Consider the following 27,367-nt stretch of genomic DNA (forward strand, 5'->3'; position numbering starts at 1 on the left):
ATTGTATTCCCCGGCGCAATGCCATGCAACATCCCGAGGGGTACAACAAATACCCAAGGCCCTCCCTCTCATCCATAACACACAGCCGACAATGGCGGCGGGAGAGAAGGGGGGGGGGGAGACGTCCGTTTTATGTTTGAACTAGAACAGAGGGGAATTTACAGTTGACCATATACTGTAATGACGAGACTAATTAATCAGATACATAATTCATGGGATGAAAAAGTGTGCTGTGAAAGAAGAGGGGAGGGTGAGGGAGGAGACAAGACTGCATCATCAGCATTTTCCTGGAGAGGAGAAGATAGAGGACAATACTGGAGAGTGCGTCGAACAGACTTGCTGTGCTTGACCAACACGGCAACAATACAGTCATTGTGGGCAAAAGCATTAGTGTTGAATAATTAAATGAAAAAGAGCTTTACTTTGACCCTATAAAGTGTCCTAATTCCTACAATCAATTGATCAGTCCTGTGCCTGATAGATCATAAATATCAAGTAGCCTATATAAAATTAAGTCGTCATCCTTTTCTTGAAAATAAAATAAATTTACTATTGCAATAGAAATGTAAATTACCACAAATACAGAACATAAAATATTACAGTCATCTCCTCAGAATATTCTCTAGTCTAGAGAATGTTTTTTACCTTAACCCATTAATGTGTAAAAAGTTTGAATTTCCATTTCTCAAAACAAGGCTACAAATTTTTCAGCCTAATTTTTATTTGGCAGTATAAGCAATTCATTCCTATTTCTTAACATTTATGAGAAACCCAAACTGATTTCAAAGTCAATCTGTGCTTGACCTTAACACATTCCAGTTCTCCTAAAAAAAAAATCTGTTTTAAGAAAGAATATAACCCAGTAGATCTAAAAAAAAAAAAAGTGCTTCAAGTTTAATTTCTCATGAGAGACACCATCCTGATGAAGGCGAGATAGTCAAAAAGATGTATTATTCACTCAGAGATGACTGTCATGAATTTATTAAAGTCTCAAAAACAAATTTATTCCAAACATACAAAATATATATTCTTATATTTTCTTTATCATTTTCTTTTATTTCTCATGTATGTAAAAGTGAAACTGAAAATATAAGTACAAAAACAGATAGCACCTTCTGAGTTTAAGAGTGTTTTTTGTATTCAGTTAATTTTAAATTTTTTGTGTTAAATCCTTTAATCTATAAACACACACGAGTAAGAATAATAATCCTTCCCGCCAAGGAAAAAAAAAAAAACTAATTAAAGAAAAAAAAAAAAAAAAAGTGGGTAAAAACAAAAAAAAAAAAAAAAAAAAAATTAAATAATTTAAAAAAAAAAAAAAAAAAAATAATTTTAAGATTGGGGCTCCGCAGTCTGAAGTGACTAACTAAATACAGGGGACGTTAAGGGTCTTCTAATGCTGCTGGCACTCATCACAGGACTACAAAGAACACCCCTTGTTGGTGCAGCTCAAATGAAGCACACGTTTGTTTGGTAACCTTTGTTATTTTTGGCTTCACGTAAGAAAGGAAAAAGGCACTCAAATGAAAACAATAATCTTCTATAATGATGCTCTTTTCGTTGTTTTACATTAGTCAGCCAGACTTTGGTGCTAATTGTCGTTTGTTCTGCTCCAGCTCTCCTCCGGGTTTCTCTCCCCTGCTGGCTGTGTGGGGAGACACAAAGGCAGGTATGTTAGCTCTGTGTGCGGAATTATTTTCATTTCACCTGGTGCGTATTCCTGTGTGCCGCGCAACCGCCGGTTGTTATGGTACAAATTAGGCAAGGTCAGCTTGAGCCGTTGCCATAGAGACAGGATTACACCAGGGGGATGATTTGGTTTTGCCTTGTATCTCAAATGTGTGTGTGTGTGTGTCAGTGAGTGTGTTCTTTATGGACATGAGGTGAAATAGATTTCACCCACATATCAGATACAGCAATTTACCCACAAACAAGAGCCTCTGTCTGCTTTCCTCACTCACCCTCTGCAAGTCTCTCTTTCTGACTCCTACCATGTTAAACTGTTTATTTTATATCTACATTTCAGAATTTAAGTGATTTGGTGAGTGGAAATGTGCCCCCTTCTCTCATTATTTTCTCTGAACATGCTCCAGTCTACGCTCCATGTAATTCACCTCCTAAAAAAGAATGCAAGTCATTCTGCAGAAGAAAACATTCTCCCTGCGTTTTATCCTCTTGTCATTCTCCCTGTCCGACTATTCCTTCTCGAGCTTTCAGAGGAGGAGACAGCAGAGGGGACATGCTTGTCCTCACTCCAACGCCAACACAAAAGGGATTTGATGCTCAGGTGGGAGGACTGAAAACTCTCACTGGCTGCCACCCTGGTTCCTGGCTCCGGGTGGCTCATCCAGGGCCAGAACTGCAAATACTGCGGGGGGGAAAAGAAAAAGAGGGATAGGAAAAAGAGAGAATATAAAGGAAGAGATAGTCAGAGAGGAAGACAGAAAGAAAGGGTGCTGGGCTGTTATTCCTTGATTCCAGGCCCATTCCTGTGGTGGAGCCATCTGCTGAGGGAAGGAGATAGACAAAGTGCAGTGCAAACACTAAAGCATGATCCACTCTGGTTCCATTATTACTATTGGGAACTGTGATGTGATGCGAACAAGCAGGTGAAGCCACTGAATGCTTAACCAAACCCAGACAGTCTAAACATTCACATGACCGGAAAAAACAGGAGTTCCCGTTGATTGCAGTGGAACCCAGGAAAAACAGCACCACAAACAGTCCTACCTTTGTGAAACTGATCATGCTCAACTGTTGCGAAACTGTATTAGAGAGATGACTCAACTCTATGGTACTTTTAAAGGCTTAGTTACTGGACAGCATTAAAGTGACAGATGGATTTTGTTCCCACATGGGTGAACACGGATCATACCTAAATGCTGCAGGTGCTCCTTAAGCTGCCAGTATGCTTCTTCAGTAGTGCTTGTCAGATGGTCGAATAGCTTTGGGCATAACTCTTAAGCCTGATTTATACTTCTGTGTCAAATCGACGCCGTGGCTTACGGAATAGCCTCGTACCCTACGCATATGCCATAGCCTGACGTGCACCTTCCACAGCATTTACATGTTGTGGCAACGCAGAAAACAACTGTGATTGCTTTGTGTGTGTGTGTTGTCTGAGAATGGGAGGCGACCGATGCAAAACCCAGATGAGTTAATAATGCTGTCTGAGAATCCCTCTCCACACACACACACACACACACACACACACACACACACACACACACACACACACACACACACACACACTATCAAATCGTGTCCTCATGCACACAGACAGAAAAACAGGGACACATGGGACGCTGCCTCACAGCTTGACTGTCAGTCCCCTAGTATTCCCTCATCCTTTCGTTTCATGGGTGGCGGGGTAAAAAAAAAAAAAAAAAAAACGAAACAGGGAAAACAGAAGACAGATTGAGGAGAGAGACGAGGGAGAGTTTCAGTTTCAGTTTCAATTGTTTCAAGTGCAACGCAGACACACCGGCGCACAAGTATAAATGCTCACAATGGCGTAGCTCACTTGCGTAGGCTACAGCGTCAAATCTATGTACAATTATAAATCAGCCTTCAGTAACTATGAACATGCCACAACTTTACAGACAGACTATCCAGTTTGGAAAGTTGATCTATCCAGCAAATGAAAGAAACAGACAGACATAAATACCATATAAATAACTTTGAATCATCAATCAACATCAAATACAATTGTATATAAATAAATAGAAATCACTTAGTATGGCAATGTTGGCATAAGAACTGCATATGCTGTGAAGATCATAGTATTAATATAATGTAATAATGATAATGTCCAGATTTTAATGAGAAAATATATTTGATTCTTTAACTATTCCTTTACATCCTCACACAGACATTGATAGGACTTACATGGAATATATGCTTAGCCTTTAAACTTGTGTGAAAATACACGTCAAATGATTGTTTGGACAGTTTCAAAGTGTTGTGTTGTTACCCGTAAAAATCACTGAATTAATATACCAACACACTCAATCTATGTGTTGTCAACGGATTGTCCGACTTGGTGGATTTGCAGCCATCCACTACCACAATTAGCTGATTGCAAAGTGACATATTGGTGACAGACACTACAGCCACCGTTGGATATGATGGGAAACATGCATTCTAAATGAATGATGGTGGTTGGGAGTATATTAAAGTATGCATCAGGTGGCTCCAGCCAGATAGCCTGACTGGTGCTATATTTGGCTGCACCTGGAAGTTTGAATTATGGTTACTTTTTTTGGCATATATAAAGAAAAAATATACTCGTATTTCCAAGTTTATAAAAAACCCAATGCTGCAGCAATGCCAACAGTCTGTACTTAAAGTGCCTGTGAGGTCACCTAGTATCTAGTAACTACATCACCTGTAATAATCTAAAGATAAAACAACTAAAGATAGAACATTAGTACTACAGCTGTGCAAGCAATGCAACGGGCACAAACTCAGCACCTTCAGGGGAAATTATATTCACCCCCCCCCAATCGGAACATGACTGACAGCTGACATAAGCTGTGAGTGTGTGTTGGGTCTTAGATCATTAATCAGACAGCACGCCGACAGCACTGATGAATTGCCTTCTCTACTGCATAATCTACGCGCTGCTTTCCCTCTCGACCTTCACTTGCGATTGACTGTGTCTATGGGAAAGAGTAAAAGTAGAGAGAGGAGGAGACAATCTATCTCCATTATCCCCCCCCTGAGTTATTTAGCATCACATCAGGCTCACTCCTTCCATCTCTGCTCTTGTTTCCTGCTCTGTCACTTTTTCATTTCCCCTGTCTTTAAAACTCACTATCTTCCTCTCGTTTCTTCCCTCTGTTTTTTCCACTAGCTGCAACTCTTACCCCAGGGAAATACTCTGTTTCCTAATGACATGTACGGATTGTGTGTTGCAGAGGATGGGATGTTGATGTTGCCGAGAGCGTGACACTGTTTAAAGTGAGTTACTATTCTCGCCAGTCCTCCAGGCTCACGTGCGTGAACGAGCATGCAATAATAGGCACAATATGTCTAAATAGTGTTTCTGCACTGCTGTAAGGGTTTCCTTTAAAAGTAGGTGCACACTGCCTCCTGCTGTTCAGTGATGCAAAGGGACGTTTCTACAGCATAATCATACCTAAACATTATAAAGTACAGAGTAAAACAACTGCTGCGGCTTGGTGCCAATCTATCCCCCCAAATGAGCGCTGTGTCTGGTTCTCAGCCCCCCCCCTCAAAAAAAGCCCCCAACCCTCCATGGGTCACTGTTCCATATTTCAGTTCCTGTCCCAGAAGTTAACAGACCATCTGAAACACACCTGCTACTTCGGCGTTGTGGGACAGGAAAGGAGGAGAGGACGCCATTTTTCCACGGCAAGTGAATCCGGGGGGGGGACCAAGAGGCTCAGTGCGAGAGAGAGAGAGAGAGGCAGAGAGGAGCAGAGGTCACAGCTGGGCCAGTCCACCAAGCACAATCAAGCATGCTTATGTGTAATGAACGGATAATTTGCTCATGGGGTACACAAAAAATAAAATTTTCAACCACTAATCGAACTCTATTGAGACCATGTGAAACTGGGATTTCCCCACTGACAATGGGAATAATGGGGCAAAACAAAAATGTGCCCAAGGACGAGAAGCGGATCGTTTTCATTTCAGGTCTCCCCCAGCAGAGGACGATGAGCCCAAATCATACAGTGTGATAATCTTAAACGCTATCCATACTCACACTCTTAACCTGGGAAGCCGCTTTTAGACATTGCCGAGTCAGCAATGAGGATGGTCAGTCAAATGATTAACGTGAAGCAGTCTGTCACAACTACTACTGAAAACTGATCACTTAACAATAGATACAAAGACCTACTTGTTGGTATCAGACCCCAATATTAATGTTTATCAAGTTTCTAATACCATTAAAACCATTCTTGCTTTCTTTACTGATGGAGATTATTGATATTTTGTTTAACACTGACTGATTATTAATCTGTAACACCACGCTGGCCTTTTATAACAATGGAAAAGTTCAAGTATTTGTGTTTTTTTGCTCTCTTGGCTTTATTTCAGACAGTCAGTCTGTTGTGTATCTGCAGGGAGTGGATTGTAAACTGGTTGTAAATCCTGCATGGGTGCACAGGACAGTAGCTATTAATTACACTCAAATGATGAACTCTAACAAACACCTGCCGCTTTCTCCGCAGGCACCTGGTTTGGAAAGGTCAGTACAGAGGAAAAACATCAAGGCTGATATGTGGGCAGCGTTAAGGGCACACACTAAATGGATGGGAACGACGGGAAATGTTTTATTGTGTGAGATTAAGAGCTACATTTAATGTTTTAGGGGCCTAAATGACAGTAGCACAAGAGGTTTGGTAAATAGTGTGCGTTTTAGACACCATACAGAGCAACAAAACCCTAATGTCCCAAACGAACCAGTATGCCAGAGTTCACAAATGATACTCATTTGGAAATGAGAATGTTTTAAAGCTTAAGCACAATTCAGTTGGAACCCTCAACCTTTACAGACATTCAAGTCGGTGTCAAGCATAAATTAACGAAGCACTTTCTCCACGGTTGATGAAAATGTTCAATTAAGTTCCACAAGGCCTGTGGCTTTTGGCCAGGACACATTTCACCATTTTGCATCCATGTCTTTCTTGCTAGGTTGGCAGTAACAAGACTGTGAGAGAACTGTGTGTTCTCACTCAATTACAAGACAAGAGGAAGGAGACTGGCTGGAGGGGGGAATTTCAGTTATATATTTATGTACGTATGTATGTATGTATGTATGTATGTATGCATGCATTTATGCATGTATGTATGTATGTATGTATGTCCACAGACTTACAAGTTCAGCAAGGTGAAGAAATTATACTGGGGTGGCTTTTTGCATTCCATAGTTTGGTCACTGCTTGGAATCTGTCTGCAAAAAGCTTCGACAAACTTACATTTGTTCCTCCAGATACCAAATCTAAAAGCTGAATAGGTGCATCAACAATTGAGCAACAAGAACCCAAATGACATACTCTGTATATAAATACAGCATGACACAAGAGTTCAGGACACAGCTAATTATACTCTTTAGGTGCACAGAAAATATAAATTCATTCAACAATATTTGTTTCTAATTTAAACTCTAATAATGAAAAACTGTTAGAACTATGAGAATGTAGATGCCATCTTAAAATACTGGACATTAACTGTTACACAGCACATATGTAGCTGTAAATAGTTTGCCTAAATCACCGACAAACATGGCAAAACCATCAAAACCAGGTCATTTTAAAGAAGCAGCTTTACTGAATAAAAGGGATGGGTCTTTTTTCAAATTTGACTTGAAGACGTCCAGCAAACCTACTTCTATAGAAAGGCCCCAGATTTTTTTTGTTACTTGATCTTAAAAGGAAAACTGCTGTGGCATGCCCTTTCTAAGGGAAGACCAAAATGGAGGATGAACTTCAAAAAAACAGCAAACCCCATAATAATACAAAATTATATAACAGTCTGGCTGGAAATCAACTTCTAGGAGCCTTCTTAGTGATTCCCAGTCTCCCAATCACTACACTAACCTGCTTTTGATCAGATAAAAACATACAAACCATTCTGTTCGCGGAAGACGATAACCCCAAAGGTGGAATAAACAACCAAAAAAACCCCAAAACAGCATAGACAAGTTTTAACTTTTTATTCATTGAGACAACGGGGACATTAAAAGCAGAGCAAAATTAAACAAATCTTCAGTCTTCAAAATCTTTTTGATCAAAACGAAATCAGTATATTTTACAGTAAGGGGACACGAGCAATCAATGTGAGCTCTAAGTGGAGGAGGAGAGAGACACGCCCTGTCATGGGACTAACATTGTACATACGCGTTCAACTGACTTTTTAAAAAAAGGTCAGGAAAGTGAAGTGGAACCTGACAAACCAAAAACAAACCACAAGCACGGTTTTTATTTCATTTTCACTAAATGCCAAGAAACAAGGAGGATGTGTAAAGATTTTCAAAATAAGAACACAAAAACCCATAATGAAGTTCTCCTCTAAGTTTGGTATTTAAAGTGATGCCTGGCTGACATCTAGACCAAGAAATACATCAGATGAACCACAACTACCCTCAGCCAGCCAAAAGATAGACAGGTAATGGAACATGAAAATCAATGTATTTTTGTTTTTTCTTTCCTTTCTCTCCTCATTTACACATGTATGTTCATGTTTTTAAATAAGCCACTACACATTTGTGGTTCACCTTGTTTTTAAGCAGCGATGTGTCAGGTTCAGGATAAGGATGGGTGCGCTCTTCCACTTCTTCCTCCAGATATCCCAGCTTCCCCTGTTGAGCAAAAATGTTCACAGAATGCAATGTTAGCAAAGGCTCCACAACAAATGCTTGTAGCAATGACTGCTGCTACCTTAGCAACAACATCGTCTACATAAAGACTACTGGTCAAATATGTCCCTCAATTTAGCCACAGAGGAAAGCGTAGATCGAAACAAGAGACACTGCCAATAATGCACAAATACTATCCGTATACTAGGACAATAGTATGTTTTGGCCAGAAAATCCTGATCCTTTTGTTCATATTTGTGAGGTTATTTTTTTTAATTTGATCAGATGTTTGAGCTTAAGATCCATCTAAAAAAAAAAAAAGCCCACAAGGTTCGGACACTACCTTAGTCCCTAATCTTATAAAAACAGTGATAAATACCTGTTTGATATTCCTTACGCCAACGCAAAAGTCACATTTCTTAGAGCAGATCTGATTAAGGCAAACGAGGCATCCTACCAACTGAACAAATGGGTCATTATATCCTAAACAAACATTAGGTTTAAACAACACACTACAGGGAAATGGACACAACTTTAGCTGCTGGCATAGGTATATCAAACAGGCAGTTTGTGCATCTCAGCATTTAAAAGAAATGTGCCTCAGAAATTTCTATAAAATTACTTTTTTTTCCCAAACATATTTGAAAGTTAACTATTAGGAAAAAAATAAAATATATATATATATGTATACACACAATCAAAACTTTCAAAGTTCATGTTCTGGAGAAGTACAGAATTTGTTTTTTTTTTCTGACAGGCAACAGCATTCAGAAATGGATGTGGGTAGAGAAAGGAGTACCTGGGGTGAGTACCTGCACAGTTTGACAGTCAGAGAGTATCCATGATTTTTAATTTGCCCTTTTCTCATGTGGTCTCGCTCACAACACCAACGCTGTGTGAGGTATGGAAGTCAGCTGCAATTCATTCGATAAACCCTACCCTCCAGTTAGTTAGTTACGTAATGCCCCCCGGTGCTATAACACCCCCCAAACACACACTGCATGGCATTATCAGGCATAGTAAGCTGGACAACAAATCCATGGCATTTGAGTTATGATTCAAATAAATGGCTTGTTTTTCCACAAATACCTTTGACGATAGCTGGAAGTATGTCTGTGTGTTTACATGCCAGCTGGAGAAAACCCCCGTGATACAAACATGTAGACACACAGTGGCTCGGTTTCCTCTCTATGGAGTGTAATATCTCAGCAAATCAAAATTACATTTTCCTACTTCAAAGTAAAAAAGAAACAAAACAAAAATAAAGAAAAACAGGTAAATACAGGCAGGAGAATTTGATTGGATAGGTTAATATTTTTTCTGCCATTTTGTCCACAAAGACAAATATACATCTATAAAGGATCAAAAACCGATACAAAACGAGGGGTACCTCCGGGCATGTTTGCTCAGGGCTACACTGGCCTTTCCCTCTTGGCTTTGTGTGAATGTTTTCTACCTTCTTCTCATTCATCGGGCCTAGTCCTTCATCTTCAGTGCATACTTATGATGCACTATTCAAAAACAGGATAAAGATATATGCATATAGTACATAAGACAAAATCATAGGCATTAAACTGAACGTAAACAGGGTGGGAGAGGTAGGGTGAGAGGGTGGGTAGGGGAGATGGGAGGGGGGAGGGTCGGTTTGAGAGCCAGGGGGGAGTGAGGAGGAGGACGCACTTACCTGAGCCTGATCTGAGGTCCTATCAGATCAGTTTTAATTGGACTGAGTGTCACCTTCAGAATGGAGGAGCTCTTGCTGGCCGTTAAGCAGAGGGGAGGAGGCAGAGGCAGCCGCCTCTGTCTCCATCGGTTCCGCTTCTGAAGAAGCCTTTATGGAAGCTGCATCGCCGTCAGAGTGCTTGTCTTTTTTAGAGCTGCTCCTCTCCTCTGTCGTCTTACGGTCTGGGAAAACACACAATTATTCATATGACTGATATACTCAAAAAGTACAGTTAGACATATTTTTTATTTAAAAAATAAAAATAAAAAAAATCAGAAATCTGCACACAGACTGAGACAATAAACATAGCACATAATGGTCAACAGAGCAACTTCACACTATTCATCATTAGGTGCTGTGAACAACAAACATGTTAGGTCCTCACCTTTGTCTTTCGATGACCGCTCTCTGTCCCTGTCTCTGTCCTTGCTGCGGCTGCGGTGGCGGTGAGATTTGCGCTCTGAGCTTCGCGACCTCCTCCTGTCACGACTGCGGGAGCGACGCTTTCTGTCAGAGCGCTCACGGCTGCGCCTCCTCTCCCTGTCCCTGTCCCTGTCCCGGCTCCTATAAAAGAAGGGAGAATAAGTCATGAAGGCAACAAGTGAAAAATGTATTTAAATAAAGACACCCTTTTCTATTTAATGGTGTCTCTTCATGCAGTGCCAGCGGTGTATGGTCAGGTGGAGCACATGTTGGTTCTTGTATCTTTTCTGTTCAACAACCAGCAGAGGAATATCATTAATACATGGAACAATGTTCTCTGGGCGTCTGAAGTACGCTGGTGTATGAAGCTTTTGGGTGTATGACTAAATTGACAGGATTGTTTCTCAAGAGTAGTGAGGGGAGGGAAATCTAATGAATAATATTTAAAATGTCAAATAAAAAATAAGTTCAGTTGTGGCACTACATTTTGATAGCACTCAGTTTAATTGATTCTGTCAGCAACAAGTTTGATGCACCTAGTAATTTTCCACTTAGGTTCCAAAATGAACACACCTCAAACAACAAATGCAGTTAAAAATTAGCCTGTCCAAAAAAAAAAAAAAAAAGAAAAGAAAAATGGAGGGGTCAATGACCACAGTTCAAACTCCAATGTTGGTGTTGTTCTGCATGTGGATTTAAATGGTGCCCCTACATCTGGATGGCTGCCTCTATCCATTAAAAAGGAACAAGGAACAGTGCTCTGTTTTTTTATTGTGGTTACTAGACAGACAAGAACATGGTGGTCAGTGGCCAATGACAGTCAGCCATACCTGCTCCGTTTGCGTTCCCTCTCCCTGTCCTTGTCTCTGCTTCTGGACCTCCGGCGATCACGGGATCTGCTCCGTTTCCTGTCTGATGCTCGACTGGAGTGGCGGCTGTTAGAGTGGCTTCGGCGTGCCCTCCTGTCCCTTTCCCGGTCTCGGTCTCTGTCCCGCTCTCTGTCTCTCTCCCTCTCGCGCTCCCGCTCTCTCTCGCGCTCTCGTTCCTTCTCCTTCTCGCGTTCCTTCTCCCGCTCCTTCTCCTTCTCTTCCTCCTCTTTGCGCTTTTTCTCTCTTTCCTCTCTCTCACGCTCACGGTCTTCTCTGTCCCTCTTGAGCGCTGGGCTTTCAGGTTGGGGGTCTTCTGAGCGGCGACGTAGTTTCTCCTAAAAGTAAATAAGTAGTTAATCAGTACCAGGAGCAAAAACAAACAGTCCATCAAGTCAAAATTCATAAGTCCAAATATTTTTTCCGTGAGAACAACAAAAATTGTTCCTTGCATCCGTGTTCTGCTGCAACATAGATCCTGTAACTGATATCGCCTAACATGTGCATACACCGTCTCATGTACATGTGCATTCTTTGTGCCAGGTGATTCTGTTACCTTGAGCTCCTCCACAGTGGATTTGATCTTAGCATAGCCCATGTGTTGCTTGCCCATCAAGTGGTCGTCCACTCGAGACTGTGCGTCACCCACAATGAGGAAGGCCCCACACACCTCACACACTTCCATCTGTTTCTCCTGGGCTGCAAAGCTCTCGATGGTCTAGAAAGAAAGCACAAATCAGTTCCATCACAGGGGCATGGCGTAATAAGCAATGTACTGTATTTCTGCCCTAGAGGACACTCATCCAATTACCCCTTTGCTTTGATGGTTAGTTATGACATGGTTAAAATCAGAATGGATGTCATTGGTTCTAGTGAAGAATAACTTCTAGCTATTTCAGTTGAGTTTGACTTTGTTTAAAAAGAACCTAAACTGTTAACAGATAGTATTAAAGCATCCGTAGGCCGATTAGCCTGGAGTTAGCTGACTCACCGAGGGGGTGGAGCTGAGCAGCTCCCTCTCCTCCTTCAGCTGCTCCACCAGCTTCATCATTCCCTGGGCCTCCTCCACACGGCCCTCTGACCCCAGCTCTTCAATCTGAGCAAAAGCACAACAGAGACGAGTCAAATCAGCCATTTTATCACAATGCAATGTTGTATAGCTGACAACTAGTTTTTTGAGGCGTCAATGAGAGATGTAGGTTGAAGTCAGAGATCATTTCAACATAGGATTTTCCATGGCAGTAATTCCAGCTGTGAGACAGTCTGGTAAAAGCATGTGGCAGATATTAAAATGACAGAATCAGTATTCTGCTATCTTCCAAATACCATTACAACTATGTACTTGTCTTTTATAAAGAACAAATATCACCCCATTTCACCATTATTTCTTTACAAACCTGTACAACTAGATCTTCAATCTTCTCCGTTAGAACCTGAACTTTCTCTTCATTCTTTCCTGATGGGCCAGGACCCTGCTGAAACAAACAAACAATGTATTTCAGGCATTAATGTGGTGCATTGGAGTATCAGATAGGGATGCGCCAATATATCGGCCAATGTACGTTGTGATGATTGACAGCGGCATGAGCAAATAAGATGGTGTTCACCATTCTCAGTTTTCTCATTCTCTCATTTTCCGAGCGACCAGCGGTGTTAAAAGTTGAATAGATTTCAACTTGAAGCGCTCTGAGCGCGGTGCTAAAAACGTCTCCGCTGACATCTTTTTACCGCTGAAGGCGCTTGGCGCTCTGAACACTGAAGCTCATAGGATTATTACATAGGCACTAAATCATCTGAAACACCGGTAGCTCCAGGGACTGGAGGTGCTTGCATTTTCTCTCTACCATCACAACCCGCTGCTAAACTGTTGCAAGGAGGATGCTAGCGAGAGGTCATGTGATCACGTCATGTGATCACGTAGGCCCACTAGTCCTGTGACTTAATCCTGCCATGCTGTAGAGAGGTGTGAGGAGTTTCCGCGAAGTAATTTAAATACTCGATAATGGAAATTTGCACATCGTCAAACCAACAATGACAATATTATCTCAAATAATATATATTGCCCACCCCTACTCTGCACTGACACAAATTGCACAAAATACTGATGTGCTCCACGCCACAGCACAGACAATGAGCAGCTATTCAGCTCTGAATCTTTAATTAGACAGAGCAGCAAAAATGCAGCGATGCCTATCTTTGTCGATTTCTCTGTTTTTCCTGGCACAAAAGGGGGAATAACATCACCTATCGGCTAAATTGTTCATTTAAACTTCTGCATCAGCCCAGAATTTCCCAAAGGATTCATCCCTAGTCTAAGATGACCACCGATTTTGTGACCACCGAGAACACAACAAAATCAATGCAGTGGTAAGAAAGGGGTTACAGAATAATGTCTCAGAGCTGAAGCACCAACCCCTGCATTCTGCTGAGCCTGGGAAAGTGCGAGTCGGGCATGTCCTCTACGAATCCGCCGTTCCACCTCAGCCAGGAGAGACTGCAGATAGCGCAGGAAGTCTCGCTCATAACCCTCCTTCATGAACCGAGAGCTTTTCTCATACCTGGATACAATAGGATAGAAACTGTTTATTAGGTGGAAATATCAACACACACACACAAATAATGTTACAAACCACAATGGGAACTTACGTTATCCTAAGATTTTCGTCATGGATTTTCTCACAAGGGCCTGGGAAAGAATTGTAAAACTTTATTATCTTCAAATAGAACAGATGTATGTGTCAGCTATTGCTATAATAAAATCATATTTGCAGTATGGACAGCTACAAGTTCTTGACTTACCCAAGTCAGAGCGAGTGTTTGTAAATAGCTCAGCTGGGCAGAAGCCACACAAATAATACCGACAGACCTTCATGAACAAAAGGAGATAGTTTAGTATTTCAAATATATATGATAAATGTGGAAAACATTCTTTGAATCAACATTAACTTATTCTTACTGGAGACAAATGTTAATTTAGCACTAATATGTTCTCACTCATGACTCTAGCTACCAGGTAACATTAGTTTTACAAACCAAAAAAGGCTACAGCGCTGCTAAATGGTCAAATAAAAACCCTCACTCAAAGCTAACGCTAGCGACAGAGCAAGAGTACAATGCTAACCCACAGCGTTTAAAGCGCTACTGTGAGACATTGAATTTAGCATTAGCATTAGCTAACGATGCTAATTTAACCACCACGCGTGCCCGGACAAACACTACTAACGCTCACTCAAACAATTCAGTGTGTAATTAATCAGTCTAATCTGGACTATTATGTTTAATTGAGCGAACTAACACCCACATTCTACATACAATGAGTTTTTTTTTTTTTTTTTTTTAGCACCTTAGCTAGCTAACGTTTTATTAGCTTATCAAACTAGCTAGGCTACCGTTAGCTACAATGCTAACTTACGCTCTCGTCGTCCCATCGCACGTTGGATCGTTTCTCGTCGGGGGCCAAGTTTCTATCTCGGCCCATTAACTCATCGAGTAACTGGGCTGCCGAAAGCATTTTGGCCTAAACGAATGTAGCCTTGGTTTAAAGTACTACGATATCTCCTGAGGAGCCACTTCACACCATCTATCGCGCGCAAAGTACTTCTAATCAAAATGGCAGACGCCGTAACAACGCCCGTTTAATGGTTCAATACAACCAGAGGTTCCTTCAGCCCCTGAGCCGGAAGTACAAGTTCGACGACAGCATGGAGTTTCGTATTGACCACACGGAACGATGTCAACTATTTAGCTTTGCATTGTTTTATTTTGAAAATATGTACCGGAAGCGACATAACGGTATCGCGTCCGCCTTGACGGGCCTCTCAGTGGACCGCTACGATCTGTAAACGTGGGATCGATCCCTCTATGTCCCTCTATGTCCCTCTATGTCCCTCTATGTCCCTCTCTGCTCGCTTATTTCCCATTCAGGCAGACTTACAACGTGTTTTAAATACATTAAGTTAAACTGCTCTCTCTACTATCTGCCATCTAGTGGTCAAAGTGTGGAACTGCAAGAAATCACTGCAAACTTATACTTCCGGTAATTCCTTTCATAATAATAACAAGCTTAACATAAATTGTTCTCTAGTGATCAACTGTCCGCTACTCTTACTGAACTTAATTTACATTGTTCAAATTATAACAGTATAATTACTATTAGCATGAACAAATAGAGGCCTGTCTCTCAAGCATCTCCCCTGCCTTGATACCCATAGACATATATATGTCTATGTTGATACCAGCCAGGTGATTTGTTTTAGTTTAGTTTAGTTTTTTTTTAATCAGGAATAAGATGATCTGAGTGTATTTAGAATTGCCCACCTGTGGTCACAATGTAGAGCTGCAGCACAATGTTGAAACAGTGGCAATATAACCGCTCAATATTAACACCAGTTATCAGTAACGTCAGTAAGTGCGATGTCATTATAATTATAAGAAATAAAAACATAAAATAGTATTGATAAATAGTTGATTTTAACGATTTAAAAGTTTTCTGTTCGGGAACCTTATTATATACTGTCAATGCCAAGCTGGCATCCAGATATACAAAGGATCACTTCCGGCCATTACTTTCAAAATAAACTGACACAACGGAAACAATCAGAAACTAATAAACAGTAATGATTGATTGTGTTCGTTGTTTTTTGTTGTTTCCAAGTGTTCCCAGTTAGACATTTACATTCTTCTAAGATATTTATATCGTTTTCTGTTTCCCTTACGTGTTGGGGTCCTTCTGTATTCATATATATATAGTTATGAATATATACATATAATTTAGCTATTAACGTTAGAGAATAATTTAATGTAGTCTTACCAACCACTAACCATAACTTATAAGAATATATAATATAAAACTCAATATGCTGAATATGGATTTTTTATTTTTTATTACCCACCGGTTGCTTGGTTACTGATAGCAACACGTGTGCGTTAATAACACTGATTCACTCGTTTTTTATCGGCGGCTTATTTTACTTAACGTCGAGAACCGGTCCCGGTAATTTTACACACGAACTGCTTTGGCAACAAAATCAGACAAATGCCATTTATTATTCAGAGGGGAACTAACATTTGTGCTCGCTGTTGTTACATCCAAACATGCCCCCCGATGAGGCGGTGGTGGGGTTTTTTTGGCAGCCCACTGACGGAGCTCTGACACCGCTGATGGACTGAATGAGTGTCGGCACTGGTGGCGTCTAAAACGTGAACCAACAACAGAAATAAATGCCGAGGACGGAAACCCGCAGCGTTCAAACACTCCGTCCACCGACGCGAAGCTGGGTTAGCCGACGCGACCTGCTGCCACAAGCTAGCACCAAAGACTGCTAGCACCTCGTTAAGCTAGCCAGTAGGTGACGATTAGCCGGGCAGCTAATGTTAGCTGGCAGCTCTATTAATAGTGGACCTGTGTGCCATCAGTAGGCGATTAGTATTGACAACTTAATCCGGGTTGTTTTTGTGTATCCTATGATCTCGCAGCCTTAGTTTTGCCTGTACCAAAATGTCCACCACGTCGCTGGATAAAGAATTACAGGAGCGACTGAGAGAGGCGTCTGCCATCGGGGACATCGACGAAGTGCGGACATTGGTGGAGAGTGGAGTCAATGTTAATTCCCAGAACGAGATAAATGGATGGTGAGTGTCTGAACCGACCCGTGTGGTCTTCTGTACGTCAAACACAGGCCGACGAGTGTTGGCTGTGCTCCTCAGATGTGTAAATGTGTTCAGTGTGTTGGTGCTTATTAAAAAAAACCAACAACAAGTTGAGTGCAGTCGTAGCGGCTGATTGAAGTGCGTTGTTACAGGGATTAAAGCTGGTTCACTGTTATCTTATTAGGCAGAGCAAAGGCTGGTTGCTCAGGCCAGTCTTATTCTTATTCAGACAGTAAATGGATGCCCTGTTAGGTTGTATTTTGGGATGGTTTGACGTGTAATGTGTCTTTTTTTAAATTTTTTTTTATTCTAGTGACCTCCAAACAACAAGTCTATATCCTCACTGCCACAGATAGTTAGTTTATTGACTTAAGTAGCATAAAACATACATTAACATTATAGTCCAATTTAAATTCCATATACAATACAATCCTGTGTGACATAAAAATACAATTATTAAACAGCACTCATGTCATGGTATAACATTTTCAGGCATTTACACTGTGCACTAAGAATTTCTGTGCCTTTTTTAAATAGTGAAGTAAGATTATTTTAATTATACTTTATTTCATTGTACTTTACTCTGATTTTGCCAGTCTGATGTAATTCTTTATGCCAGTGCCACACGAGCACAGGTGCTGTTCAGGTGGTGTTTTCGAGTACGCAACCTGTGTCGTGATATGTGGAACTATGTCAGTCTCATTCTCTCTAATCCCAACCGGTCGAGGCAGACGGCCGCCCACCTAGAGCCAGCGTCTCTCAAACTCTTCAAAAGTTTTTCCTTCCCGCCGTCACCAAGTGCTGACTCCTGGTGGGAGCTGTTGGGTGTCTGTAGTTAACATAAAGTTTATAAGGAGGAAAAGTGTCCTAAGATAACGTTTGTTATGCATTGGCGCTATACGAATAAACCGAAATTGAATGGAAGCGATGTCCATTACACAACATTTTATAAAGTTAAAGTCATATTGTCTTCATATGTCAGTGTTTTGGTTCATTAAACTGTGTTTTCTCTCCAATAATCTCACCAGGACATGCCTGCACTGGGCATGCAAGAGGAACCATAAGCACATAGTCTCCTACCTACTCGGTTGTGGAGCTGACAAAGAAATCCTCACGGCTAAAGATGAGTTGGCCTCACAACTCACATCCAAGCCGGAGATCAAACGACTTTTAGGAGGTACACTACACGTTTCTTACCCTCTCGTCCTGTGTTTCTGTCACTATATTCTCATTATATTACATTATATAATGTTATAACCTCCATAAGTGTATGTACAGTTGTTTACGGTGTTGACCGATGTCTGTGCTGTCATTTTGAACTGTTTTTAAGGAAATAATCCTCTATTTTTACTGCAGTTGAAGTGGAGGAAGTGCCTGAAGTCAAGGAATCTGAGTTGCCAATCATCCCCAACTACCTGTCTAACCCACCCTTCATGTATTCCAAGTTGGATAACAAGTCAGAAGTCCTGCTGGCCCAGCACCTTGCACAGAATGGTTCTGGAGAACATGATGAGGACACGCAGAGCGATTCAGCCTCCCTCTCCCCAACTCACGAGCCTCAGAAATCACAGAGCCTGGTCTCTGATGGCTCCTCTCCTCCCCCAAACCCCACCACCCACAGCCAAGCCCAGGCTGGGGAATTCATTCCTGTGACTGAGCAAAATGGCGTGTCACCCAGCCAGGCCTCATCCCAAAACCACGCTGCTGTTAACTGCACAGTGCCCATGGACCTGTCAGTTGAGCCGCACCTCGTCAACCACGCTGACTACCCGCATGCAGTGGCGCACAACGGCACCATGTGCTCACCTCCGTTACCCTCGCCCAGCCCCAGCTTGGCCAGCAGCAGCGGTAGCCAGGTCCAGGCCCCAGTGGCCAGCGCTAACCCAACTATAAGCAGGCAGCAGTCTATCCCACAGCAGCTGAGCTACAGCCAGGGTGGTGGGCCCATGCCAGCCTTCCAGCCTTTCTTCTTCACCAGTACCTTCCCTGTCAATGTGCAAGGTGAGAGAGTAATCATGTGACATGTACGAGTTGTGTTGAACTTTTGCATAAGGGTTTATCAAGATGGCTTCTGAATTGTGGCAACAACCAGTCTTGCTCGTTCTGTCTGTTAAGTAGATAAGGAGAGGAGATGATAAGCTCTATCCAAAGGTAAAAACCACCTGTTATTTCTTTTAACACGGTCTATCAAGAGCAGTGACTTCCTAGAGTTGTTTTGCCACCATGAGGTTGCCAGGCAACAAGGGGTCACGCCAATAAGTCCCTGTGTGTGGCTAAACACGCCCGTTCTTGCTCATTAAAGGCAAGAGATCCTCCAACTTTGAGTTTATGTGTGACTAGAGTGTAAAGCTGCTGGCTTCTGTTTGTTGTGTGTCTTGAGGTAAGAGACCAATAAGGACATGACGACGTCCTCGTTTTCCCGGCGTGTTGGCAGCCAACTTGTCAAACCAGATAGGGTTATTAGTGGATGTAACATTTTCTCTCAGTAGGATGACTGAACTGTCACCGTCACTAGCAACAACACATTCATTTCATTCAAGTTCTTCACATCACAAAATCTACGATGGTGTGAGATAAATTATGACGCAGAGAAATGTTAAATGTGCATCAGGGTGGTGAAACAGACTTCATTATATCTTGGACCATGTAATTGCCAATATTATGAATTACTAATCACATACACACACACATACATACCCACACATTGGGTTATGTCCATCATCTTTTTAAAAGGCACAATATCTTTGTTAAAAGAGAGGTATCACTCCGGTCCGTCTCTCTAGAGTTGGTGCTGAAGGTGCGTATCCAGAACCCCAACGCACGGGAGAACGACTTCATTGAGGTTGAGCTGGACCGCCAGGAGCTCACCTACCGTTCCCTTCTGAGGGTCTGTTGCCGTGAGTTAGATATCAGCGCCGAGCACGTGGAGAAGATCCGTAAGCTGCCAAACACCATGTTGAGAAAGGTATGAGAAAGAAGGCCTGCATACTGTACACAAATTTTCATCCAGTGTCATTCACACGAGGGGACGTTGTTACAGCAGCTTGCAGAAATAAATGCACTCTCAGATTCAAAAAGACTTGGCTCATAGTGGCAGAACATAGATTTTTCAACTTTAGAGGAAGTTTCTGCACTCTTGTTCAGTATTCATTTAGACCAGAGCTTTTATATCTATGATAAGTGCCTCCTTAGAGGGGCACAGGAGAGCTGAAGGGGGCACACAGAGAGAAAGATCAGTGATAGTTGTGTACATTCATTTGGTACAATGCAAACGGGCACTGCTAATAGCTAATTCAGTATTCTTTTAATGGTGCCAATTTGCCAAAAATGTAAACAAATATAGTTTAAAAATCAGGCCCCACAGCTAACTGACAGATATAGAAACATACTCCTCTTTATGGTCCCCAAAGCATTATGGGAACTGTAATTCCATGACTTAAGTTCATGGGGAGTGCTGGGGGGGGGTTTCAGAGGTGGGTGCCCACAGTGTCAGACTTTAAAAACCCCTGATGTGACGCTGGAAATAATACGTTATGTGAAGTATGAGAGATGGCAGCGCCCCCGCTATAAGTGTTGTTTGGCTTCGAAAGCTATGGTTTGGTGCCGACTTCACATAGAAGTTTGAGAGTGCTTCTGGATCTCTCCTAGATTTGCACGTCACACACATTGCACTTTTATACTCCGTGAAAGAGAATTGGTAATCGGATTAAGCTAACCTGCCTGTTGCCACGGTGCTGCCTGTCCTGTTTTGTCGTAAATACATTGAAACCGCTTTGTCAGTCTGTGTCTGCCCCCCCCTCTGTCTGACTCATGTCTGACGCTGTCACCAACTCTCTAATTAAATAGTTTGACTCACTTTACCTTCCCACTGAAACCTCCCCTAACCCCCATACACTATATTTGTGTCATTATCCACTGCCTCGGACAAATATTGACATAGAATGCCCCATGCTCCAATTCAAGGTGTTGGTGAAATGCCAGAAAATTGATTAGATTTGATTGTATTTGCAGCCTCAGGCACTGTTTGATAATACTTGAACTTCCCCTCTCTTCTTTTTGCACTATGAACAGCATTTTAAATGTAATTTTCCCCTTTCTGTCCAGGACAAGGATGTGGCTCGGCTGCAGGACTTTCAGGAGCTGGAGGTTGTGTTGGAGAAAGCAGAGGGCCTGTCCCTTTTCTCTGGGACTGGGGGCCTAACAGACAGACCCTGCTACAACATGAAGGCCTCGCGCCTCACCTACTAGAGCTTCACCGGAGCCCACGGTCTCCCCGCTTACGATGGGCTTCTGTAGCTACCCTCAAGCAACCATAACTAGTTGCCCGCCCAGGTCCCTCGTTACAGCTTTGTCCGGCTTTGGTGTTTCGCCAATTTCCTAACTGGGATTTGGTTGTTTTTTTCCCCCCCAAGTTCTGTAGCTATTCTCTTCCTGCTGTCCTCCTCTGGGCCTCCTGCCGCTTTAGTGTACCCAACCAGTTCTAAGCGATTACTGATGCATGGTGTCCTCGATTATGTGCGAAAGTATTTGGGCCCCTCTGTCCTCTCTTTATCTCTTTCTCTCCTCCCACTGCACTTTGTGCCAAGGCCCCAGTGGGACAACAGAGGGAGACATTGGCTCGTCTTCCTTACAAACTGGACTTGAACGGGATTCTGCAATAGCCTTATATGGACACACATCTATATACTGGCTGTGGACTATGGTCACAGAGGAAAATAGGTCTGATAAGACCAAGAGCAGAGGACAACAGGAAGGATTTACATAACTCTTACTGATACGTTCATCATCAGTCCACAGAATAGGATGAGCTGCAGCACAGTGGACTTGCACACAGCAACGTGAATTTCTAGCAAACTGACCTATAGAGTGTTATCAGATATTCTAGCTGGCGTACACACTTTCATATATGCTGTAGGCATAAACCTTAGTGTCTTTTCGGCAGAGGGCACCTGTTACTGGCCTAATTCTTAAGGTGGAGGTAATCTCACACCAAGTGAGACTTCAGTATCTTTGGACTAATAGTACTTTTATTTGCTGACCACACATACAGTATGCTTTAATCTATATCCACACAAGGATGGACATATTTGACTAGGAGTACTGGGTTTCTCTACATATTTAAATCATCCAGTCACACACTGTGGAACAGAAATAATTTGTTTTGTTGTGTCGTTTCATGTCAGACAAAAACTTCCTTTCTATCGTTGAGATAAATGTGCAGCAACTTGAAGGAGGACTCTCTTTTTGTTATTTTCTACAACGCGTTACCACTCTTTGGCGCGCTATTGGGTTCAGTCAGCATAACACTTCAAACTTTTAACTGTGAAGTATTTATTTTAAATCTTTTGAGTTATATTGATCATTACTAATAATGTGAGACCATACATTGCGCTTGAGTCCCGGCAAAAGCTATGTATGAGGCTCAAACCTGGTTTATCATATAAGTTGAGTCTGTCGACTAGTTTCAGTTGCTGTCCTTCTGTTTAACTGTGATTTTAGAATTGAAACCAAAAACTCATCTAGCCAGCAAAGATATTAACTGCAAAATAAACTATCACTGCTTCAGGAAAGAATGCAGCCTCTTTAGGTCCCACCACCCAAAGTGAATTTGAAATAAATAAGATATAGCAAAGGACATGACGATCTGTGTTCGTTACACTTGGTTTAATGACTGAGTGCTTCTTTTTCCCTCCAACACTCATCCAAATTATTATTTCTGACATGATTATCTTTGTGTCCCCTCACTTTAAACCTAGGCTATCTATTTCTATAGAAATCTATAGATTTCTTTCAAACTTTACAACTAAAAGCAACACAGAATATCCTTACATATGGATTCAGCTTTGCTGTAAAGGCCAGTCTATTGCTAATATTTATTATTTTTTTATTTTAAGAAAAATTTATGTTTTCTAATTGGTAGTTTAATCAGAAGTGTTGTTGCTGTCTGATTTCAATGGAGACTGACTAGGAACGACATTCTTTATATTGTATATTAACGGTTTAAGTGGACCATGACGGGTCAAAAGGCACAGCCTTGTCATGTTGGACGGTAATGTTCATGCTGCTTTCATCAACACTTTATATTTTAATTCCCAATGCTGGGGCTCGTTTATTTTAAGCAGTGCAGTAGGCCGCCTCTACACATGTCCCACAATCAAAAGGTTTCTCGCCCAGTGGTAATTGTTTACTGGTCAAATGTATACCTGAAGCTCTTACTGTATTTGTATGTTTTATGATATATTTTTTATTCATTTGTATAATTTTTTTTTAACCAGCTAGGCCTGTTGCGTTTGTGTCAAAAAAGTCTAGTATTGTTCAAGAAAGAGTTTTAACACTGGGATGAAGGGTGCGGAGATGCTATTGTTGAAGCCAAGTGCAATGTGTGGGGTGGGGTGGGGGGGGAAATGTGTTTCCAGAAAGTTTGCTGTGAGAAGAAAAGACTACCAAGAGTGCTTATTTTATGTTCCCAACTATGTTAAATGCTTTACTAAGTGAAGTTGCACGACGAGTTTTAAGGCAGGAGCTTGGTTGAGAAAGTGGGACAGTGTATGGGAGGAAACACCCCCCTGGCCATTTTGTGCCCTGGGTGAGTGCGAGCAGCATGTTTGAAATGTTTTTTTATAGGATCTTCCTTGATTCTGTGGAAAGGAGATGACTAACATTGTATTTGTGGGGTTGCTTATTGTTCTAGAAAAAGCAAAATACAGTTTGACTTAACCTATGCATTCAGAGTCTGATATTTTTATAAACAGTATGTCCTGTGTAATTGTAGAAATAATCTTTAGGCACTGTTAAAGTTGTGTTTTTTCGTTCTTGAGACCTGTATCTGTTCTTTGATAAAGCATGGTGAATTACTTGATCTCTTCCTTCTTTTTCTCTCACACTGACCATGTGTGCTTCTAAAACCACAATCTGTCCATCTGACTAATGTAACGAGTATATTGATGTAATGAGTTTGATTCTTAAATCTCACTTCAACTGAAGGGACCAGTTACATGTTTTGTGTGGATTTTGTTGCAGGTAATACTTTGTGTGTACCTGCATGTGTATGCAGGATTCATTCATTAATTAAAACGTATGTTTGCGTTGAGAGCCACTAGAGGGAGCAGAAGAGCAAATATTGGCGTTAGCTGAGCCACATACTGTAGAATCAGAGGGTATGCCACTTTAAGTCATAATAAGAGGATAGCTTTCTTTCTGCCTGGATTTATTTGAACATTTTAAAACCTGCTGTTTGGATTCTGGCCCATTATATTGTTAGACTGAAATGCACCACTGTCAGGATGCCTGTTTGGCTCTTTCAGAGTAAGTAAACATAAAGCCACAAATGTCCTGTCTTATTTTTGGCCTCAGCGTTCCAACTCTCTCCATACAACTCTAATTAAATTACATTCATTTTAAATCAGGTCTACAATTAGTAAATTAAAACTTGTCACAAAAGCTTATTATGTATGGGAAGAATTATCTTTCTTTGTATGATGTGCTTGAAGGTAATTTTTCCCAGCTATTGTTGCATTAATGATTTATTGAATACCAGAAAACAATTAATTTAAAAGTGTAGCAGCATTTCAAGGTAACTTACATTCATTTTTAATGAGGTCCTGTCTACACAATGATTCCAATAAACATGAATATGTTTCAGTTTGACCAAGGAGTGGGCTTTATCGATAACATTCATCATATGTATAATTTTATATCTCCATATGCATTAGGTGTATAATGTGATTATTACATTTATGGAAGAATCAGCCAGAAAACTGTAAAATAGGTGGAAATGTATGTTTTTGGCTAATCAATCAAATGAAATACCTGAAAATTAGAAGAATCTTCATCACATTGATGCAAAAAATATATGAATATCTAATTGCATAAAGCAGTGCTACTCACTGTCTCACCGCAGAACAGATTTTCTCCTTAAATGAAATAAATCTGAATATTTACTTACATAAGTAACTAATGAAACTAATGAAAATATCAAACTATATTGTTTGTGAGCTGCTAATTCGACATGTCTGTTTATAACCACTTATGTGCATTATTAACACTAATAAAAAGGATTTCTGGAAATGTTCCATATTTCAAAGCGCAGTATTGTTGTACCATCCAGCTGTGGTTTTGTCTTTGGCCTGTCCATTAACTTTGACCTGCATTTGCACAACAAGCCGGTGTTGTACATTCTTTTAACGAGACATTTTGTTATGTTCCTTTTCTGATTTAAAGAACATAAACAACACCTAAGTTGTCATACTGACACACTCGTGTATCTGTGAAATCCTTAACCTCTTCAGTGAAATGAATACAATAGTGTTCATGTGGCGAGCAGATGTTCAGACACTGCGGACTGGACAGCAGAAATGTTGCATAATCTGAGCAGAATGGTGTTGAGAAAGTTAAATGTGTGCTTGTGTGTGCGCAATCTGCTGGGATAAAGAAATGTAAGGCAAACAGGATATATACATTTCACAGGATGCCCGTGAATCTGCAAACGTATGCCTGTCTGTCCATAGGCATGTTGTGCTGTGTGTCTAGACTGGGGCTGAGGAATCAGCTTAGGGTCCTGCTGTGGCTGGACGTGTCTCTCTCCTTTGTTCTAGAGTGAGACACTCATAATAAGCTTAGTATGAACAGTCATAACACCTTCATTGTTTTGAACCAGCTTCCCAGGCCTCAGTCATGGGCGAGAGAAGCTGTGGACTTGCATGGTCGAGAACCCCTAAGAGCATTTCAGAAATGGAGGCAGAAGGCGACGTTACTCACAAGTACGTGCCTTGGTCAATGTGCTTGGACTATGGCCGTTGGTGCAAGTTGTGCCCCTCTCTAACAGGCATAATGCACAAATCCAATATACAGAGCTACTTATTTACAACACGAATGCATGCATGACACTGTAAAGCCACTGAGAGATTAATGGTGAAGTAAGATGTACAGTAGCTTATATGTACTTTATATATATCGCAACAAATTGTAGGACCTTGTGAGTGATTTGTGCCTGCTGTGCTGATCATTTTGAATACGAATATAAGTCACGATTCCACAGTTTGTATAAAAAGCCCAATGGAGTGATTTGTTCTTCAGTAATACAGTGGAACTAGACTGATTGACCATCTCTTTAATGCTCTAGCCATCAGCCAGTTATATAAAGACTGGAAACAAGGGGGAACAGCTAGCCTGCGTTTGTCCATAGGTAACAAAATCAGGGCTACCAGCACTTTAGTCTCCACTGGTTGCCATCAGTGCGAAGTACATCCAATCCTAGTGGGAAAGAAACGATGGCAGAACACAAAGAGAGGTTTGCTGTGGTATACCACCTTAAATGATCCATGTGACATTGATTAGGACCTGTGAGGCCGACTGTGTGATGGCCTTCTCGTGTCACTGTTGCCAAGCCCTCTCCCTAAGCCCATTTCTTCCATCGTGTGTATATGTGACAGTCAGAGGAAGGCCCCGCTAGGCCCAGTATTCCAACTAAGCATAGAACCCCCTGAGGAAGTATTTTCCCAATACAGTGGTTGCTTCCAGTACTGAGGATAACATGATTATGATATAGTGTATAAAAGGGAACACCGGGATGGAGTAGTAGCTTCACACTGGCATTAAAGGTCCAGTGTGTAACATGTATTGGCACAAATGGAATATAAGATGCATAACTATGTTTTTATTAGTGTATAATCACCTGAATATGGACAGACCAAACACTGGCTGTAGAGAGGGCCTTTTGCGTTTCCCGTTCTCATTCCCACATCATCAAGTACAGATGCGAGTGCTGTTCAGGTAGAACACTAGATGCCACTACTTTTTATTAAGTTATTTTGAACTGGACTAGATTATGGCGAGGGTGAACAGAGAAGGTCAAAGTCAAGGTCTGTTTGCAGACAATGCATGTGCTGAAGGCAGATAGACGCCCTGCATGGCATCCACCATGTGGCGTTATTCAATATGTGACATGCCCTGTAGCCCCAGTGTCGGCTATGCTGGGAATGTAGGGTCTTGAGGGGTGAAGGTTAGGGGTGGAGGGGCTGAGGGGGTGAGTGGGTGAGCAGACACTGAAAACACAGCTTGACTGTGTTTGTGCATTTTCAGGAAATTGAGAGCGTGCACATACGTGTTTGTGTGTGTGTGTGTGTGCGCGTGTGTGTGTGTGTGTGTGTGTGTGTGTGTGTGCAATGAGTAAAATGTATGTAATCTGTACGTCCATTTTATTTAAGCAAATCCTTGTAAATCGTTAGTATCTCCAGCTAAATAATCAGTGTTTACCATATTTATTATATACTTTTTTTTGTGCATGCATGTGCATGAGTCTCACCTGTGTGTATGTGTGTGTTTTCAGAGGGGGCTCACAGACATAGACCAGACTGAGACTGCACGGTTTGGCCTGGATAA

At 41.5% G+C, this 27,367-nt stretch overlaps 2 protein-coding genes across 4 annotated transcripts; one reads left to right on the forward strand and one right to left on the reverse strand.

The window, feature by feature from the left end:
* Nucleotides 1-1,344: 1,344 nt before the first annotated feature.
* luc7l3 (LUC7-like 3 pre-mRNA splicing factor) lies at nt 1,345-14,995 on the reverse strand. 3 transcript variants are annotated; one of them, XR_007881989.1, is made up of 12 exons: nt 14,751-14,994; nt 14,138-14,204; nt 13,985-14,024; nt 13,752-13,896; nt 12,736-12,813; nt 12,330-12,434; nt 11,895-12,056; nt 11,303-11,676; nt 10,435-10,613; nt 10,011-10,231; nt 8,246-8,329; nt 1,345-1,645 (listed from the first exon to the last, which is right to left on the reverse strand). XR_007881989.1 is itself a non-coding variant. In XM_051388198.1 (11 exons), the coding sequence occupies exons 1-10, from the start codon at nt 14,847-14,849 to the stop codon at nt 10,044-10,046; spliced, it is 1,437 nt and encodes a 478-aa protein (XP_051244158.1). In that variant the 5' UTR covers nt 14,850-14,994; the 3' UTR covers nt 7,670-8,329; nt 10,011-10,043. The 3 variants fall into 3 exon arrangements, 2 of the variants coding, with proteins under 2 accessions (XP_051244158.1, XP_051244159.1); XM_051388198.1 differs by lacking the exon at nt 1,345-1,645 and having other exon boundaries at nt 7,670-8,329; XM_051388199.1 differs by lacking the exon at nt 1,345-1,645 and having other exon boundaries at nt 7,670-10,231; nt 12,736-12,810; nt 14,751-14,995.
* A 1,291-nt stretch (nt 14,996-16,286) lies between these two features.
* Nucleotides 16,287-23,979, forward strand: ankrd40 (ankyrin repeat domain 40). The gene is made up of 5 exons (XM_051388200.1): nt 16,287-16,969; nt 18,016-18,164; nt 18,344-18,988; nt 19,771-19,952; nt 21,092-23,979. The coding sequence occupies exons 1-5, from the start codon at nt 16,836-16,838 to the stop codon at nt 21,233-21,235; spliced, it is 1,254 nt and encodes a 417-aa protein (XP_051244160.1). The 5' UTR covers nt 16,287-16,835; the 3' UTR covers nt 21,236-23,979.
* Nucleotides 23,980-27,367: the final 3,388 nt, after the last annotated feature.

Source organism: Dicentrarchus labrax, unplaced genomic scaffold, assembly GCF_905237075.1.
Source record: "Dicentrarchus labrax unplaced genomic scaffold, dlabrax2021, whole genome shotgun sequence".
Taxonomy (NCBI): Eukaryota; Metazoa; Chordata; class Actinopteri; family Moronidae; genus Dicentrarchus; species Dicentrarchus labrax.